The following is a 20,987-nucleotide window of genomic DNA, read 5'->3' as shown; positions in this document are numbered from 1 at the left end:
TAATAGTGCCACTCCCTGGGCCAAGCATATACAAACCACCATGGCTACATAGTGAAACATTGACTTCCCCCTCCTTAAAATGAATATATTTTCAGGCTTACTATAAGGAGTAAATAAAATGCACATACAGTATGCTGAGCACTTTCTAGAGTATTCAGGTACTAAAAGCTATTATTTTCTATCAAGAAATTTCAAATTATCCCTAGCCCTTGGCACATTAATTTCATATCTAATCACCTGATTGTTGATGTACTCTAAAACAGCTTTTCATGAAGAAAAATTTTAAAGTGTTATTTATAATCAGCATAAAACTGCAATATGAGAAAAATACTTTAATATATTATAATCTACCTATGAAATGATATATTTAGCAATGGAAAAATATCTATAAAACATTTATAAAAACTTGAGAAGTATTTATATATACAAACATTGTGTACTGCAAGTGAGGCTTCCAAAAAGTAATATTTAGGATGATTGAAAAATATCTCAAGAAAATATCTGGAAAGTAGATGTTTAAGAAATTCTATGTGGAAGAGAATGATGAATATTTGTTAGTTCCATTTACTTCTATATCTTCAAAATTTTCTAAAAAGGAGAACATTTATGGAGACAGGGACCTGGTCCAGTAGGTAAAGTGTTTTCTCCATAAGCAGAAGAATTTGAATGTGGATCCCTAGCCCTCACACAACACTGAACACAACACTGAGTGTGAAGACATGTGCCTGAAATACTTTGCATTCAGGAGCTGGAGACAGAAGGATCTCTGAAGTTTGTTGGCCAGTCTTGCTGAGCTACAGGTTCACTAAGTCTCTCTCAACATGGAAGGTTAAAATAAAAGTGGTCAAAGAAGACGCAAAAAATCAATCTCTGGCCTCTACATGCAGACACATGCAGACACATGCAGACACACACACACACACACACACACACACACACCATTGTATCAGCATTTCAGGTGGTTTATCATATGAAATCTAAACTTTGCCTGACATATTCAACAACAGGTAGTAAAAGAATAAAAACAATTCTAAGTAAATAGCCCTATGATGGTTAGGTGGTTATTTTGACAAAACCTAGAATCTTCTGGGAAATGGGCATCTGGATAGGCCTGTGTGGGATAATCTTGATTACTTTAATTGAAGTGAGAAGATACACCTTAAATCTTGGCAAGAGATCCTGGTCTGATTCATTCTAAAGCCAAGGAAAAAAACAGGTTCAGAACTAAGTATTTTAGTTAGGAGAGATGACAGAGGTTCTGGTTAGTCAACAAAATGATGGACTGGGTATTAGGACTATCTTGTACCTCACTGGAACAAATTGGCATAATTATGCTCTAATTGTATTTTGAGAGAAAAGTTTTGTTTTAACAGGAAGGGTGATGTGTAGGAGGAGCTAAGGTGGGAGGAGTAAGGAGAGGAAGAGAAGGAGTAAGGAGAGGAGGAGAAGGAGTAAGGAGAGGAGGAGAAGAAGGAGAGGAGAACCTAGGTGATGAGAGAGAGAGAGGAAGAGAGAGAAAGAGAGGGGGGATATGGAGGCAGATGTTCACATGTCTCCACCAGTCAAATATAGTTGATATATCTAGGTTGAGTATTGGGTTACACTTCTGATTGAGCATTACCAAATTTATAAAGCATTTGATTAACATTTTTAAAAAGTGTATAAAAGCAGAAAGGAAAAGGGGGCATGGGATAGGGGTTTTCTAGGGAGGGGGAATGGGGAAAGGGGATGGCATCTGAAATATAAATAAAATATCCAATAAAAAATTGTCACACACACAAAAAGAGATCCTGGTCTGTACAGATGAAGAAAAGGAGATGAGCAACACCGTGAATTCATCACTTTGTTTCTTGTCTGCAGATGGTGTGTGACCAGCTGCCTCAAACTCCTGTCTCTGACTTACCCACCATCATGGATAACCTGGAACTGTGAACCAAATCAAATCTTTTCTCAAGTTTCTTTGGTCAGAGTATTTTATGTATTAAATATTAGTATTTAAGCCTTCAATTCAATGGAAGTCTTAATATTTATCCCCTTTCCAGCCTTTCTCCCACACTACCAACATAGTATGGAGATGTCATGCCTTAGTGCAGGCTGTGGATTTCCCTAGCTTTCCCCTTTAGGCCCACCCAGTCTTCCTTTCTAGTCCATCTCCATTGCTTTGTTACCCACTGACCCTGAGAAATACTCTGTCAGGGACCCCAAAGCCAGAAAACTTAGCTAACACTCAGAGTGGACAACAGCAAGCAAAGAACAGGACAGCCACTCAGCAAAGACAAGACCAGATATCTGTATCAAGGAACAAATCAATCATCATAACCCCAGATGCCTAGATCCCAGCACAAAGCCATGAACATGAATAACCAAGCCATTGTGCCTCTTCCAGAAGCCAGTAACACTATTCCAGTAGGCCCTGAGAAAAGCAATTTAGCTGAAGCACAAGGCAAGGACTTCAGAATAATATATTCAAGGACCTTAAAGAGGATATGAATAAATGCCTTCATGAAAACACAAATAATTAAATAAAATGATAAAAAACATTTTAAGCCATGAAAGTAGGATTTAACAAAGTAATAAAATCACTAAAAAAAAAAACTCAAAATAAAATACCAATAGATTACAAGAGTTGAAGATAAGGTAGCTCAGTGGAAGAAAATGTTAAATCTAAAAGAAAAGAAAACGGGGAGGTGGGGGAACTTTCAGGAAATCTAGAACACTATGAAAAGACCAAACTTACAAATGCAAATGATAGGTATAGAGAAGGAGAAAAAAAACAATGGTACAGAAAATACTTTTAACAAAATGATAGAAGAAAATTTCCCTAACCTAAAAAACAGAGTTGCCTAGCAAGGTACAAGAAGCATGCAAAACACCAAATAGACTGCACAATAAACGAAATTCCCCAATGGCATATAAATAAGCAAAACACTAAACATACAGAACAAAAAAGAATAGAAACACTGCAAGAGAAAAAGACCAAGTCACCCACAGGCCTCTTAGAATAACATGAGAGGGGAGGGGGCAGCACATAAAGTTGTGTGGGTGAAGAGGTGGGAAGGATCTGTGAAGAGTTGGGGGAAGGGAAAGATGATCAAAATATATTGTATAAAAAATTTTAATTCAAATAATATATTTCATCCAATATCCAACCCATGGGATGGTGCCCCCATATTCAAAGTGGGTCTTCTCCCATCAGGTAATCCATTTGGAAATACTCATGCAGACAAACACAAAATGTTCAAGTGATTTTAAATCTTATCATGTTGACAATAAAGACTGAACAATACAAGGAAACTTACTCTCATCCTGTAAAGTATTTAAACAAAGTAGCTGGCTAGCATAATGAAGCAATAAAATAAAACAAAAAGCACTGGAAAGAATAACATTTGAAATGTAAATAAAAATACCTAATAAAAGAAAAAAATGTAAAAAAAATTAAAAGCTTCAGAAAAAATAAAAGCCATTTATTGCAGGTAAAATCAAAAGCAAAAAAATTTTGAAAATGTTTTTATTGCAAAAAAAAAAAAACCCACTATAAAAAAGGTTAAAAACCCTCCCTGCTTTACAGAGGGTCTTTCTCTCTCTGTACTTGTTGTGTGTGTTTCCTCATCTCAATAAAAGCCTTTCTTTAGCAGGTGATTCTATCCGCTATGTTTGGGAATTCCCTCCGCTGCAACCCATGGAGCTTGAGATTTTCCCTGCCTTCTAATTCTTTAACTGACAGACAAAATGAACCTGATCAAGACCTCTAGATGGTAACACAACTGACCCCAGTAATCATATGTAGACTCAGCTGCAGTCCATCATAAGCTTTAAAGCAGTGGTTCTCAACCTTCCTAATGCTGTGACCCTTTACTATAGCTCCTCATGTTGTGGGGACCCCCAATCATAAAATTATTTTGGGTGCTTCATAACTGTAATGTTGATAGTGTTGGAAGTGGTAATGTGAATATCTGACATGCAACTCCTGAAGTGGTGGAGACCCACAGGTTAAGAACTGCTGCTCTACAGGCTGTGGTGGATTCACAAAGCAGTAGAGCTACACAGCTTCGCACCAACTATGGGGTTTTTAAAACTGAGCCTTTATTGGGTCCTATTTTCTTTAATTCATAATATTTCATTTGGACTTTCTGGTATTGCACTTATATTAGAAGCCAAAAGATTTCAAAGATACCCTTGAAAAAGACAGATTTCTCCCCCTCCCCTTCACACACACACACACACCCCTTCCCACCAGGAAATATAAACCTGGGTCTCCCAGATGACACCAGTAAACTCACATGGGTGACAGCTAAGCTAGATGGCAGCTAGAAAACATGTGCTGGGTTTTAGTATATTTTAACTGCATAGTAAAGAAATTTAAGGACAGGAGGGATGCAGGAGTTCTGGACCCTCCCTGGGATCCGTAGGCAGTTAACAGTTGCAGGAGGAAGGAGACATTCTTCAGTAGTATAGCCACTGATAAATTGTCCATGCTCCTGCAAATAACCTCTCGCCCATGCTTCAGTAAATAACGCAAACTAAACTTGTTGGTTCACAAACTAAATGAATCAAAATATTAGTATTTCTTAATTTCCAAAGAAGAGTAGGAGAAGGAGGGTGAAGAAGAAAAGAAAAAGAAAGTGAAAGAAACTCATGCTAGTAAGCAAATGCTAAAGAAATATAAGGCAGAATGATAGTTCAAGGCCAGCTTGGACCATGCCTTAAACCTGATAGGGTCGTGCATGCTTGGGAGGTGGAGGCAGGAAGAGCAGGAGTTCAAGGTAATCATCAACTACATAGTGAGTTCAAGCCCATCCCAAACTATAGGAGACCACCGCAAAAACAACAACAACAAATGCAAGACAAGCCAGTGAGTGAGAAGAAATACTTGCAAACTATATATATGAGTGATAGGTGAGTATGCATTGGTAAGCATAGCTGCTTTCCAAATTATATATTTGATAAGAAACTTGTATATAGAATACATAAATAACTTTTCCAACAAAGTAGTATAAAGATAACAATTTTAATGTGGGTGGTTTGACATGGTAGTTCATGCCTATGATTCCAGCACTTAGGAGGCAGTAACAGGAGGATTACTACTTTGAGGGTATCTATGCTACATAGCAAGTTACAGGCCCCATGGGTTCCCTGGCAACATTTGGTCTCAAAAGAATGGGGGTATGAATGATCTTAATGGATACTTACTCTAAAGATACTGGTACAAATGGTCAATAAACACATGAATAAAGCCCCAAATTATTACTCATTAGGCAAGTACAAATAAAATCACAATAAGATGCTTCAGAATACCCACTAGGATGCTTATAATAAAAAAAGACAATTAAAAACTGTAGCCAAGGATTTTGAAAAACTGTATCACCAACACATTGCTAGTGGGAACACAGAATGGTATAGTCCCTTTGAGGAAGTAGGTTAGAAGTTTTTCAAAATGTTAAGTATAGAGCTATGATATGACCCAGAAATTCTACTCATTAGTATATGCTTAGAAAACTAAAAGCCTATGTTTGTAGAATAACTTATATATGACTGCTCATACTAGTAAAAAAGTAGAGAAAAGTAGAAACAACTTATAACCTAATATCTACTAATTAATGAATGGGATAAACATAAAGTGGCCTGTTCTCACATGAAGTATTACTCAACAATAAAAAGGAATATAATACTGATAAATGCTACAAGAATGAAGCCAAGCACAAAGGCTACATTGTATATGATTCCATTGAAATAAAATGTCTGGAATATATAGATCCATAGAGACAGATCATGAATTAACTGTTGTTATGAATTTAGAGGAGATCAAAAATTATTGGGGTTTTACTTTGCAGTCATAGAAATATTTTGGAACTAGACAAGGATGGTGGTTGTACACAATTGTAAATATACTAAATGTACTGAGTTGTTTACTTTGATGGTTTATTTCATGTTATGCAAATTTTATCTCGATAAATTACTTAAACTATAAAGTCTAAGCTAATATTTCCATTTATGAATAACATTATAGAAGGTGAAAAGCAATTCAAAGAGCTAGAACTTACTTAGGTCCCCTGGCTGCTCCGTTATGGCTGCTGAAGATAGCAAGTGGGTAGTAGAAACCGGGTCTGAGTTCTCTGTAAGAGCAACAAGTGATCTTAACAACTTAGCCATCTCTTTAGTCCTTAAATATATGAATATATGATCCTTTTAAAATATTTATTAATTTTATTTTATGTATATAAATGTTTGCCTGCAGTGCCTGTGGAGGCTAGAAGTGACTACCATTTCTCCTGGAACTAGAGTTTCAGGTTGTTGTGAGCCACCATATGGGTGCTGTGGACCACACTCAGATCCTCTGCTAGAGCAGCAATTACTTATAACCACTGGACCACCTCTCCAGCCTGAGCTTAGTGTTTTATAAAACCTAAAAAATCTGACAAAATGTAAAGGGCTGGGCAGGAGAAAGTAATGCGATGAGAATGTGAGAAAAATACATATAAATATGGCAAATTACATTCTGTGCATAGAAAGGTATCCTTAACATGCCCCTTTATTTGCTCACTCATTTTGTAATAACAAATAAAGTAAATCATCTCCCCTGTCTATGTTGTTAATAAACGACTAATACGAAATTAGATTGTGACATACTTAAATATTCCAAACCATCAGTGTACCTGTCACACTCCTTTCTACTTTCAGAAATTAGAAAAAAGTAGCCTGTACACTTACCACAATTTAGCTGAGGAGAACAATAATTGATCCCAAAGAAAAATACCCTCAACTAACTAATATAGGCTACTCTACCCTAAGCCTGGGGAAACTTTGAACTGAAATACAGAATAAAACTCAATGAAGATACACATAATCTAGATAGCAAAAAAAAAAAAAAAAAAAAAAAAAATGGAGCTCAGAAGGAAAGGGTTCATATAATTGTCCCAGCTTGTTAGTTTAGTTTGCTTGTAGAAGCTAGGTGCCTTCAACACGCAAGCAAGTTTCAGCTAGATCCCAGTAGCCATGGAAAAGTAAAATAAACAAAGAGAATATTTAAGTTTCTAACTGTTCGGAGGTAGAAGTAGGTAGAGGATCTATGCAGAAGCAATGCACTTCTTTTATCTACCTGGCATTCTTGCTAAATTATTTCATAAAGTTTTATGTTGAATAGGGATTTTTGAAATGTCATCGAGTTATAAAAATCTAATAAAATTCACTGACACCACTAAATGTCACAAATGTGTGGTGTACCTATTACACGACCATAGAAGAAGTAGATATAAATTCCATTGTCTTTTTGGTTTCCTGCCACTGAGTTACAAATGGATACTTTATCCTGGAACATTTTAACTGAAACTAAATCAAACATCTCTCTGAGTTAACACTTTGTGTGACACCATAAACTCAAAGTTGCATCTTTCTATAGGTAGTTTCCCATGTTACCCCAATATTCCACCTTCAGTCTACACAATGATGTTTCTGAATCACACAGGACAGCTTGAGAATCATGGGAATAAACAAGAAATAGGAAGGAGTGTCTGGTTTAATCCCTCATTTTCATTCATAAGAACAGATTTGTTCCCAGTACTCACCTTTCTCAGATGTGTTGCCCTTTTTTAAAGAATTGCCACAGCCCATGACTTTTAATTCATATTGTGCTTACAAACTCAATTTCTGGTTCCAAGTGAGAGTGTGAAGTTCTTCCCTTTGTGCTTCAAGAAGCCACTCAACTGATTTCCTTTAGTCCATAGATACTATGTGGAAGACAGAGGAGGGAAAGAAAGTACCGGTTAACAACATGGTAGCTAAGGGTCTGCCCAGCAGGATACATTTTAAGCTTCTGAATTGTCATTCATCATGTAATGTGAAAGTGATCACATATAATCTGATCCTTGTTTATTTTCCAGACCACAAGAACAGCCACAAAACAGCTATAGATAGCTTTTGCTGCCACACCAAAATGATAATTTCCCATGTCTAGGTCAGCTCGAGCTTTGCATAAAATCAAGCATTAAATAATGAAAAGTAACATTGAAATGTAAGAGTGCATAATTTTATAATTAAAACACAGGGGATAAAATAGAAAGAGCTAGCATAATTCAGTTGTTTTGGCTTCAAAACAGAAAGTAATTAACTCTATCTAGGCTTTTAAGCACAAGTTGGAGACTATGAGACAAAAACAACACATTTAACTATGCCAAAAATCAATCAAAGTGAGCATTTGGCAATTTTCCTTAGAATCAGTGTAAGGGGCTTCCTTACAAAATAGGGGGCTCAAGGCCTCCCCTAAAACTTACAAATCTTAATTTGAAAGTGCCCTTAATTAAGCTTCCAAATCTGGCAGAGGCTACTCCAAAGCCTTGATGTCTCCCTTCGCACTTACTATGTCCTTCAGACAAGGCCACCAGATTGGTACCTTTAGAAGCACCTGATGAAGGTTTTCAACAGGGCAGCACACCATCTCGTAGTCTCACACTCACTGATCACTTTGGGGGGGGGGGTTATTTTGTGATATAGTTTCATATGGCCTATTTACATTTATGGATAAGAACACAGAGAACAACTGTATTTTTCTTCTACATTAAAAGCATTAAAAATTTCAACTTAGCTAAAGAAAGGAAACACTGAAATGACCAGACTAGGAGTATAGCTCAAGGGAGTATAGCATGTGCTTGGCATGTCTAATGCTCTAAGTCAATGGTTCTCAACCTTTCTAAGTTAGGATCATTTAATACAGTTCCTCATGTTGTGGTGAACCCCCCCCATAAATATTTCCATTGCTACTTCATAACTGTAATTTTTCTACTGGTATGAACCATGTTGTAAATATTTTTGCTAAAGGGGACTTAACCGACAGGTTGAGAACCACGTCTTTAAATTTCAGTCCAGGCACCAAAATTAAATAAATACATTTTAACGAAATAAAAATAATCAATAATAATTGATTATTGATTATATAATAATTTATTATTTAATCAATAATAACCTTAATAATCAGTTATTCTGATAAGAACTGATTTCATTATATATTAAGTTAATGAACCCTTCTAAACATTGAATTATTTCAAATTGGATGGGAATTTCTTTTGTGGATTTCTTTCCTGTTAGTGGTTTTGTTTTTGCATGCTGAGTTTTGTTTGTTTCATTTTCAGACTGAGTCTTATGTGGCCCAGGGAGTCTGGTCTCAAATTCCCTATGCAACCATGCAAGGATGACCTTGACTCCTAATCCTCTGCCTCCACTTCAAAAGTGATATAATAACAGATATGTACCACCCAGTTTATGCAGTGCTAGAGGCTTCATGTATGCGAGGCAAACACTCTACCAATGGAGCTAACATAATTCAGTTGCTTTGGCTCAAAGCTGAAAGTGATTGACTCTATCTAGGCTTTTAACCACAAATTAGAGGCTGACTATGAGACAAAAACATTGAATTATGCCAAAACCAAATAAAAGGGAAAATTTTGGCTATATTCCTTATAATCACTAAGAAGGAACCTTCTTACAAAAAAAAAAAACCTAAACTAAACTAAAACCAAACAACAACAACAAAACAGAGACCCAAGACCTCTCTCAAATTTATGAATCTGAGATTCTCAGATCTCTTTTTTGTATGTTTTCTAAATCAAATTGTTGTATAACAGTTTAAAGATTAAAACATTCTATCCTACACAGAAGCTCTTTAAGCAGGAAGGTATTCTTTTTAATCAATAATAACCTTAATAATCAGTTATTCTGATAAGAACACAAAATAGCTCCAGGAAGTCCCTGAAACTCACTAGGCCTCTCCCTGCTGGAGTAAGCAATAAAGATTACTGAGAGTCACTCTCAGATAAGCAACTCACTCTCAGAGGAGCCAAAGTATAAAGAAGACTCTGAGACTACAGCAGCTGCCTGGAAGAAGCAGAAACCAGCCAAGCTGCCTGGAAGAGATTTAGACCAACTGAATCACTTGGAAGGGGCTCTCTCCAACCTGCTGAGCTGCCAGCAGATTGTGCAGTGTGCTCTAGGTTCCCAGATTTTGTGAGTTGTCTGTCACCATGCTGGGGAGAGCTTTGGTGATATAGCTGTCCTTGAGTCATTTCTGCCCCATAAGTAACCCCACTTAAATTCATTGGCTTATCCAGTTGCACTTTGGTGGTATCCATACTTTGGTTTGTTATGGGCTTCTTGTCTGGGGAAAGTAGAGTTGTATGTTATATCTCCCAAGGAAAAAAAAATTTGTTGAACAATAAATGGATAAAAATGTTAATGAACTCAAGTTCAAAGGCAGAACAAACCTTGTGACACTCCACTTCATTCTTCAGGATCACCCTAGATCCACTATATTCACAGTCTTATAAGCCTAAGCTCCTTTGTTCAGGAGGTAGAAGAAAAGAAAGAGGAGGAGATGGAGGAGGTGGTCTTGGGATGAAGGGAGGAAAACAGTTTGGCAAGATTTCAATAAAGGAATTACAAAACATTTAAAGGTGTAGAAGACCTTTAAAATTAATGCGTGTACAGAGTCAAGGAAGTTAAACAACTTGCTTAGTGTCACATAGACTATAGTTGTCAAATTTTGTTAGTAATTAGAATTATCTGAGGAACTTTTTAAAACTCCCAGTGCTCAGCTTGAACCATTAAATCAGAGTCTATGGGAGTTTTAAAAAGACTGATGCCCAAGTCCTACCCCTTGAGACTCTCCTGTAATTGTTACTGGATGATGACTAAGCATCGGATGTGGGGACTACCAGGATGGCTCAGTCAGTAATGTGCTTGCTGTACAAGCATAAGAAATCTGAGTCTCATCTCCAGTACCAAGTTGAAAATCAACACAACAAAATCAAAATCGAACCAACCAACCAAATAAAACAAAACAGGCATGGTAGTGCACACTTTTAATGCAGGCAGTGAGGAAGCAAAAACTGTACAGATCCCTCTGTCTCAGTGACCAGCCAGCCTAGCCTCACCAAGGATTTCCAGGCCCATGAGAGACCTTGTCTCAAAACAAAACAAAAATACAACAACAACAAACTAACAAATGTGGACAGCTTCTGAGAAACAATGCACAAAGTTAATCTTTGGCTTATACAGCACATACAGTGCACCTAAACATACATGAACACACACACACCTTACTTGCACACTCATATACATATATACACACAATATAACTAAAATATAATAAATATATAACTATTAATATAAATATTAATATAAATATAAAATAATATAGTAAACTAAAGGTGCTGTTAAAGTTTTCCAAAAAATTCTAATAGGCCACAGAGTTTGACAGTCTCTACTAAAAAGCACATTAGCAAATGCATGATACCACCTAGCAATCAGTTCTCTAGCAATGCTTTTCAGTCCTTCTATTTGAAGCTGGATTTTTCTAGTCACAATTACAAACCTCTAGATTGGGGCATCTTTCTAACTTTTTAAATTAGAATACCATTCTCACTCTCAGGAATTTCTCAAAGGTCATTTGTGGTATATCTGTGGAAGAGCAAGTTCTTTGACCCCAGAAGTAATTATTCCAGACCTATCAGCAGTCTCCAAATCAGTGCTTTCCAATGGGGAAGAGGTTTAAAATGCAGATTCCTAGGCTATATCAGTAAAACTAGACATCTCTTTAAACCTGGGGTGTTGGAATCTGCATTGAAACACAACTATGTGCTGGAGGGATGTGGCTGAGTGGTAGAGTTCTTTCCTAGCATGTCCAAGAACCTCAGGTTCAATCTCCAGAACTGTAAAATGAAATAAAAATTTACCCTTTAGGGAACATAGATGCAGGCAGTCCACATATTCCAGGTTAAAAAAATTACTATCTTCCCACAGTATCCATGTTTCCTTGGGTCTTGCTCTATCCGTATGCTACTTCTTCCATCCCATTTTATGAATTATAAGAGTAGGACCTTGAGGAGCCAGAGAGATGGCTCATCTATTAAGTGCACTGCCTGCACACCCAGAGTATTCTAGCTCTATTCCCAGCACCCATATGCTGGCTCACAATCATCTTTAATTCCAGTACCTGGGAAACCAATGCCCTCATCTGTCCTCCATGGGTACCAGGCACACACATGGTACACAGACATACATGTATACATGCACATAAAAAAGTTTTAAAATTTTAAAGAGTTGGGTCTTAAGTAGGCAAAAAAAACCACTGGATAACAGGAAGTGATATGGTTTAATCCTGATTTTCTTTTGCAAGAAAAAAAAAACCCTCAAATAAATAAAGCAGTGTCTCTCCAAAGATAATTGGCTCTCGGCTCCCTTAAAGCCAATTCATCATATTACAAAATTACATGCATGAGATTTATTAGAAAGCTGTTCACAGTAACAAATGTCTATAATCTCAGCACTCAAGAGTTTGAGGTGCTGGATAGAACTAAACCTGTTAATACCCCATCAAAGATGGAGGATGGGCACACAGGGCCCTATCTCCCACTACTGAACTATTGGCTACTGAAGGATTCTGGATGAGGTCAGTCATTGTCTTCAGTTGGTACTCTCCAGTAAAGCCAGCAGGCTTCACAAGATAGTTCCATGCAAAGGTACACTCACAATGGCCCTGGATAAACTAAGTGGGTCACAAAACAAACAAAAAGATGTGAATATGGGAAAGAGACCAATAGGGAGAAAGTAGTTTACAGGGATGGGAAGGTGGTAAGAGAGAGTGAGGGTGAGAGTAATCAGGATGTAATACATGTATGTATGAAACTGTTGAAAGGGGGGTTGGCAAGATGGCACAATGGGTAAAGGCACTTGCCACCAAGTCTGATGACCTAAGTTCAATTCCTGGGACCCACACAGTGGGAAAGACAAACTAATTTCACAATATTGTATTCTGACCTTCACCCACATGTTGTAACAGGTGCCATACCTTTACACAAAATAATTAAATGCATAAAAATTTTTAAAAAGAACTTGTGAAAGAAGAAATTTCATTAATTTGTAAAAAATAAGACTTTGGGACCATCCTAAAATACATAGGAAGAGCTTCTCTCAAAAACAAAACAAAACAATTTTACTGGGAACCTAAAAACTATAAAACTTGGGTTCATTTCTGTTTCACTGTGAGCTTGATGCTCAAAACTTTCCTGGTGAATACCCCTTGAATCTCAAGAACCTGTATAGTGCATATAAACAGAATATTTTTTGATAAATGCTGAAAAGATAAGAAAGTAATATTTCTAAGCCAGGGTTCCTTAAAAATTAATTACTAAAAATCATTATTATTACATCATTTTATACACAGACATGTGCTATTTTGATAGTATAAAAGCCTTTTATCAAAGTAGAAGTGGGTAGTGCTTATTTATCCTTTGTTAAAGTAGATTTTAAAATCATGATGAAAAGAAATGGTAATTGTTCTAGAATTATTTGGTTGTCAAAAACAGTAATTGACTATTAGAATTTTGTGCTATTAATTATTAAATTATTTTAAACCCATTATTCTCTCTCCATTAATGGACAAAGGGAAAAGGGAAGGGAGAAGGAATACAGAAACAAATAGTTCTGTTTAGTGGTCACCAAAACATGAGCTGGTTAAAGACTGGAACCACTGTCTCAAGCCGCCCAACCTAGACCTTGAAGCAGAGTGGGAAGTGATTTGTGTCCATGTGCATTTGAGGACACCTCTGAGTGCAAAGCTGATAAAGGTGATTGAGAGATTTTCCACTCCTTAGTAAAGCTTAAGCTTCTATCTCCACCCTCTGTCAGCATTAGCAGAACACTTAGTGCACTAATGAAATCTGAAGAACAGATTCCCACTGGAGCCCTGAGCTTCAGGGGAGCAGGAATTTCTCAGAGCTTCCCAAAGCCCCACAAATGCCCTGGTTGAGGGAACACATATACACACTTAGAAGGGCATCTTGTATCATGAAAATTTTCCAAGGCCATACAAAGGATCGTTTTAAACAGCCAACAGGAACCATTGAGTCATTAAGCATTCATGGGCAATCTACTAGAAGGCTTGTCCCATGTATTCTGGGGAGGTCTAGAGGGCGGGAATGTTCCACATAATGTTCATTCTTTTCACCCTCACCATTCTAATGGCAAGGCTGAAGATATGTGGAAAGAACAAAAGATGGCCTCTGGAGTCAGCTTCACCTCCAGCTCTGCAAGCTTTGCAAGTGTCAGCCCAGCCTCCTCCTTCCTCTTACCTCATTCTTCCCATTATCCTTATTACAAAGTGTATCTCCATCCAACGCCCACACACACCTTGGCTCAGCCACCCTGACCATGAGTCTACTTCTGACAATGCTTTTGATTTCAGCTATACAGCTCCCCATGTCAGAAGGTTAGCTTTTCCTAAAGGTGCTGGTTTTGATTTAAAAAAAAAAAAAAATGCCACTTAAGCTCTGGCCCTTCAGAAGTGAAATCTGGAACCCAAAGTCAGTTGCCCTGTGGTCAAGCCCCTCCTTGCCACCATAACAGGAATCTGGTAGGAAGGTATAATTCATTCTCCATGAAATATGTAGACATACACCGGGAAGAAAGAGGGATTGGTACTTACCAGGCTCTCATTTTCCTTCATTTTTATTGGTACTTACTGTAACAGAGTTTCTCTAGCCTGCTGTCTGTGACCTAATTATACTTAAGAAAGATAGGCAGAGTTGAGAAATCCCTAGCTGACTGCACTAAATGTGTCCTTTTCCCAACCCTCTCCTACCTACAGTAGAATATTATACCATTTGCCTGTGTCCAGGGTCTTAAATGGACAAAGAGAGGCATAGAAGACTGATGTGGTGATTCTTCCTTGAGCCCACCAGATGAAAAGATAGAAAAAGAAATAAGGAAACTACTGGAAAGTGCCAGAAAGTTATCTGTTGATACATCCAAAATCATTATAACCAGGCAGCTGCTTGGATTGGCACCAGGCTTTCCAAAGTTTGTCTGTTTGTGTCATTTATAATTTTAGAGCTACAGGTGAGTCAAATATCCCACCATCTGAGAAGTTCAGGAGAGGTAGGATTGAACAGGTTCCTTACTATAGGACTTGCCAACAATAATATACATTGTGAAGCTCTCAGCAGATCACGGTTTTCCAAAACTGCCTAGCAAGGGGCTCTTTTGAGGCAAAGGATCTCATAAACAATTGTTGCTCCTAAATGCTTAACACTGGCCCATTGGAGCCTTGGTTTTGAAATCAAACTAGAATTTGAATTCAACTTGTTGTTAATTGTTCTATACATAAAAATAATGGAGACAGTGACACATACCTGATGGGCTTGTACTCAGTACTTAGTGAAGACCTTACTTACCAAAAACAAAACCGGCTTGAACAAAGAGCAGCCCTTCTTAATGAGCATAAAGTTAGGAGGGGCTGTACATGACAGGTACCCACTGGTTTACTCAACCCAGTTCCTTCAGAATATTTTCTTTGGGGTCTCTCTGAGGCTAAACCCTCATGGGTATCTAAAGAATCTGGGATAATTGAAGATTCACAAAGAAATGGGAACCATAGTCCCCACCAGGGCACTATGATTCAAAAGGATGCTGACAGTGATGATAATAGCTAATATCACTACTGTTTATTAAGGGATTCACTCATCCAGTAGGTATGTTATATTTATAGTATTCTGATGAATTTTTAGAGCATATCTTCAAGGTAGTATCATCATCACTCCTTTATATGAAGAAAATAAAGCTCACAAACTAAATATCAGATTTCTTGGCACAAGTTATTAGTGGCAAAACTAAAACCACTTGTGAGTCATGAAAGAATAATAGCTGGGCATGGTGGTCCATGCCTATGTTCCTGGCACTTGGGAGGTGGAGGCAGGAAGATCAGGAGTATGAAAATGGCCTCAGCTACACAGTGAGTTTAAAGCCAGCCTGGGATATATAAACCATGGCAAATAGGTGGGCAGGGAGCATGGAGAATGGTGGGTGGCAGGTAGTGGGCAGAGATAGGCCTAAACTGGGCATGGTGGTTCACACTGTAATCCCTGTATTCCAGAGAATCACTTTAAATCCCAGGCCAGCCTGAGTTACAGAGCTATACTATGTCTGTAAAACAAGCAAAAGAAGGAAAGTGCCTTCCCACTAAAAGCCTAGCCAGGTCCTTCAGGATCTGGTCATTCTATATAAGAATCAAATCAATAAACAAAATTCTTTATCACTTCAAGGAAATAGTACCAATTCTTGAACACAGACAGAAAGGTGGTGGTCTTCTAAGAGTACATGAGGCCAAAGGAGAGAAAGGGAACATTCTAAATAGAAAATTACATAGAGCAACGTGGGAAACACTCCATGAGATACCTGCCTAGAGGGGTTTCTCAAAGCAGCACTGTCCTCATTTCTTAGCCCTCACCCAAGGAAACTATAGAGTTCTTTTCAAATATCAAATCATTGGGAATAGGCTACAACTCTTTAAAGTACAAACTCATCTGCACACTCTTTTTAAATGATGCCACCTGCTTTACAAACACCAAAGCTGAAAAAAGTCATTCTGAGAAATAAAATATAGTTTAGGGAGTGCATATTCCCTCTTTCCATATGAGGTATGTTTATACTGTATGATTTTGCTGAGCCATAATTCCTAATACAAACAAAAACATTACCTGTATCTGCTGCTTGGCCAGTGCAGAGATTTTCTTCACTCCAGGTGTTTTGGGAGAAACAAAGATGAGAAAAACCTTGTGTGTGGAAGAATTCAGAGATCTGAAAGGAAAGCAGTAGTTTCAGCACTTTCTAGAACACCCCCAACACATACCCATACAAGACTGCATTTCATATCTTTCACATCTTTGAAGGGAAAGTTGTTGCTTAAATAAACAAACACATACACACAGAGAGAAGAGAGAGAGAGAGAAAGAGAGAGAGAGAGAGAGAGAGAGAGAGAGAGAGAGAGAGAGAGAGAACACAATAGCTAGAACAGTGCCAAGCTACTGTGCCTTTCAATATGAAAGGCACACTGGATACAGATATCCTAGAGCAGCTGACGGAGCCTCTAAGGCGTGGCTGTCTGCCACAACCCTGCTGCACCCCGCCTGAATATAAAGGAGTGTACTCAAGTAATGGGCTGCAATCTCAGTGGTCACATGACTGCTTCCAAAGGGACCATACTCCATCCATCCAGGCAGGACCAGACTGCTACTTGCAAAGGCAAGCCACATCAGCATGAAATAGAATACAGAAATTCAGTAAATAAGGGCAGAAAAAACATCCTTTGGGTCAAATGAAGGTGATTTTTAGAAAGCAATGACATGATTTGTGTATAATTAGGAGAAAGAAGTTGGAAATATTCCTTAAGAATAAAAAGACACCTGTTTAAAGGAAATTCATTTGACAGCACTGTTAAAAACTATTTTTTAAATTTTTATTGGTTATTTTATTTATTTACATTTCAAATGTTATCCCCTACTTCCCGGTGTCCTCTCCGAAAACCCCCCATCCCGCCTCCCTGCTTCCATGAGGGTGTTCCTCCACCTACCTGCCCATTCCTGAGTTAAAAACTATTTTGTGTGACACTAACATTGTTTCAGCAGTTCAATTAACTCCTTGAGGGAGAGCCTACCTGTGAAAGAAACTCAGCTTCCTTATTATCAAAAAGTAAACAGAAAGTTAATCTGTAGTTCTGCACGGTTTTAGAAGGAAGAGGAAGGAAGCACATGTGAAAATTCAAAGCAATAATATCATTAGCTGATGCCAATGGCAGCAACTCATCTACCTTTTTGAACAATCCTAGACCCATATTCCCAGAGACACCACTCCCAGAGACACATGCTGGCCTATTAGCTAACCGCCAGCAATTTTCCTCTCAAACTCTCACTAGGTGGTTACATCCATATGTTTTCACTCCTTAACTGTCTTTAGGCTTTGGCAACAAGATTGACAGGACTCTAACCATAACCATTTCATAACCCTACCCAAACTGCTCTTTAGTCCAATATCCTTCTACAATTGAGAGCCAACAGGAGATCTAACAAAATAGTGACTTGTTTGCCATTTAATCGAATGGAGTCACTTTAAAAATAACTGGGAAGGCAGTTTGAAGTTTCTGTATTTTATTAGCATATGTAATATTACCAGAGAGTCTCATTATGAGGCACTACATCCATACAGGTTTTCCTGGCAGGAACATTAAGGCTAGGATCTGATGAGGCTGCCACACACATTGTAAATGATAGCATAATTATCCAGGCTCCCCCCAAAATTGTGGACCATGTAACTGCATGGCTAGCTTTCCAGCTAAGTGCCTGTTCGATCTGCAATGATTAAATGATGGCTATGTCTAGATGCAGTTGTTCAAATGTCACCTCCTCTGTGTGAAGCCTTTTCTGAATCACCAAAGGGGAATTAGTCATTCTGACTCCTGGCTGGCAAAGCCATGGGCGTGTCCAATCACAGAGCTTCCCAAAGTGTGCTCTAATTTGTCCTTTTACAAACTAGACCCCAAAGAGAAAGGACTCATGCTAGTCCTCTTGGCATCCCTAGCCTTGGATACACAAGAGGTACTCAATAATTATTTGTTTAATCACAGAACAAAGGAAAAGAAGGAAAAGAACTCAGATAGTTATTTTAACAGCCAGCCTCTGGACCATGAATTAGATTGGCTATATACCCTTAATATAATTAAAAAAAAACATAGAATGACTTCCAAGGTAGGATAACAGATCAGAAGCTCCCTCCATGTAACAAGTGAATGAGCAGAGTCAGGATGACAAAGAATAGATGCAAGAAATCGCAAGGGGGTTAATTAAGGTAGCTGAAGAGTGTGGAGAAACAGAATGTGAAGATGAGTAACTACTACATGGCTCCTAGTGTAGCTCTTCAAGAGTGGGGGGCACAGAAACCTCATATAAAGGCAGTTTGCCTTCTCCCCAAGTGGTACTGCAGATTGCTCCTTCGTGCACATATACATATATGGGTATAACACACACATATATAACAAAATAATCAATGGAAAAAGGTAATGAATTTGAGAACTGAGGAGGAGGAATGAGAAGGGTTAGAGGGAGGAAATGGAAGGAAGAAACTTATGTAATTATATTTTAATTGAAAAAAAGAAAGAGTAGGTTGCTAGACATGTCTAATGGCACAAACCTATATTCCCAGCAATTTTTGTAGGCTGAAGTAAGAGGATCACAAGGTCAAAATCTGTCTGGCCTACTCAGTGAGCTGAAGGCTAACCTGGGCAACTTACTGAGATCCTGTCTCAAGATGGCTGATGATATAACTCAGGGGTAGAGTGTTTCCTTGGCACTAATTGGTATCTAGGTCTAATTTCAATAATGGGAGAAAAAAAGAAATTTTTAGGCTTTTCACTACTACTGTTTCTAAAGAAAGCTGAGTAAAATATCCAAACCAACACATGCATAAATAACAACACAGAAGTACAATAAGAAAAAGTATGCAGCCTAATACCTCCAAAACTTCATTACTGAATGCAAAGATACTGAGATAGTTGACATACTGAACAAGACATTAAAACATCTGTTTTAAATAATCAATCAATGATGCTGAGTATGGTGGCATACACCTTTAACTTCAGAGCTTTGGCAGCAGAGGCAGGCAGATGTCTATGAGTTTGAGGCCACTATAACTCTAAATAATGAATTCCAGGACAAAGTTACAGAAAAAGACTCTGTTTAAAAAAAAATGTTTCAAAGAGGAAACAAATGACTAGATGAGGTAATGAAATCAATTCAAGTCATGGATGAGTAAGTCAGCAAATGTGGTGGTTTGCGTTAAAATGACCTCCATAGATTCCTAAGTTTGAAATGCTTGGTCTGTAGTTGATAGAACAGTTCGGGAAGAAATAAGATACGTGGCTTTTTTGAAGGAGATATGTACCTGGAATTTGGCTTTAAGATTTCAAAAGACTGGCTCAATTTCCAGTGCTCTCTTTCTGTTTAAGGACTAAGGTATGAGTTCTCATCTACTCCTGCTGCCCATCTTTCGGTGTGCCGTCACGGGCTATAAATTTCTGAAATTGTAAGCCCAATTAAATGTTTTCTTTTATATGTTTTCTTAGTTGTGGTGTTTTATCATGTTAATAGAAAAGTAACTAAGATACCAAGAAAAAGAAACTAGAAGTAACCAAAAGAAAAAGAGAAAGAAACAGCGATAAAAATTTCAGCAAGGAAAAAGAGATTAAACGTACATAATAATGAAAATTTAAAATTCAATTAATGAAACAAAATTTTAATGTGAAGGATCACTATCAAAAAGAATATTAGAGATAAAAAGACAATGGCAGAGAAATGTTACATTAAGACTTCGATAAAGAAAAATAGTCTACAACAGTCAAGAACTCTGGGACATGAAACGGAAGCCAGACCTAAGAATCCATGAAGCATGAAGTAGAAAAAGAAACAGATAAAAGCTAAAGGACTAGATAATCTAGTCAATGGAATCAGCATATAAAACTTTCTAACTCTATAGCAATCAAGCACAAGAGACGTGTAGAACCCTAACTGGCATGATCAGAGAAGAATGTCTGTTTTAGTTAGGGTTTCTATTGTGATAAAACACTATGACCAAAAGCAACTTGAAGAGGATGGGATATATTTCCACTTACAGTTTGTTTGACATTACAGTCTACCACAGAAGGAAGTCAGGACAGGAACTCAAGGCAGGAACCTGGAGGCAGTGGCAGATACAGAGGCCATGGAGGAGTGTTGCTTATTTGCTAGCTCTTCATAGTTTCTTATACAACTCTGGACCACTTGCTGAGGGGTGGTACCACACACAGTGGGCTGGCCCATCCCACATCAAGCATTAATCTAGAAAATACCCACCACAGACTTGCTTGCAAACCAATCCTACGGAGGCATTTCTCAATTAAGATTCCTTCCCCAACATATCCAACAAGCACACTATCTATAACGTATTATTGTCATAATGCCAAAATAACACAACAAAAAACTGTTAAAAGCCACAAAAGAAAAGCACAAACTCATAAAAACAAACCTATCGGAGAAACATCTGGCCTTTCATCATAAAACCCCAAATCCAGAAAGCATGGAATGATATCTTTCAAGATCTGGAAGTGAATCACTAGTAAAGATTAGTCCATCAAGCAA

At 37.8% G+C, this 20,987-nt stretch overlaps 1 protein-coding gene across 1 annotated transcript in view; it reads right to left on the bottom strand.

The window, feature by feature from the left end:
* Nucleotides 1-16,651, bottom strand: part of Ppef1 (protein phosphatase with EF-hand domain 1) — a 92,899-nt gene extending 76,248 nt beyond the window's left edge. The window contains exons 1-3 of the mRNA XM_076918373.1: nucleotides 16,521-16,651; nucleotides 7,563-7,724; nucleotides 6,042-6,113 (exon numbers count right to left, since the gene is read on the bottom strand). Of these exons, the coding sequence (XP_076774488.1) occupies nucleotides 6,042-6,113; nucleotides 7,563-7,608 (118 nt within the window). The 5' untranslated portion in view covers nucleotides 7,609-7,724; nucleotides 16,521-16,651. The remainder of the gene's footprint in view (nucleotides 1-6,041; nucleotides 6,114-7,562; nucleotides 7,725-16,520) is intronic.
* Nucleotides 16,652-20,987: the final 4,336 nt, after the last annotated feature.

The sequence above is a fragment of the Arvicanthis niloticus genome, chromosome X, assembly GCF_011762505.2.
Source record: "Arvicanthis niloticus isolate mArvNil1 chromosome X, mArvNil1.pat.X, whole genome shotgun sequence".
In the NCBI taxonomy this organism is placed as follows: domain Eukaryota; kingdom Metazoa; phylum Chordata; class Mammalia; order Rodentia; family Muridae; genus Arvicanthis; species Arvicanthis niloticus.
The sequence above is the reverse complement of the archived record's forward strand: the minus strand, read 5'-3'. Positions and strand labels throughout refer to the sequence as shown.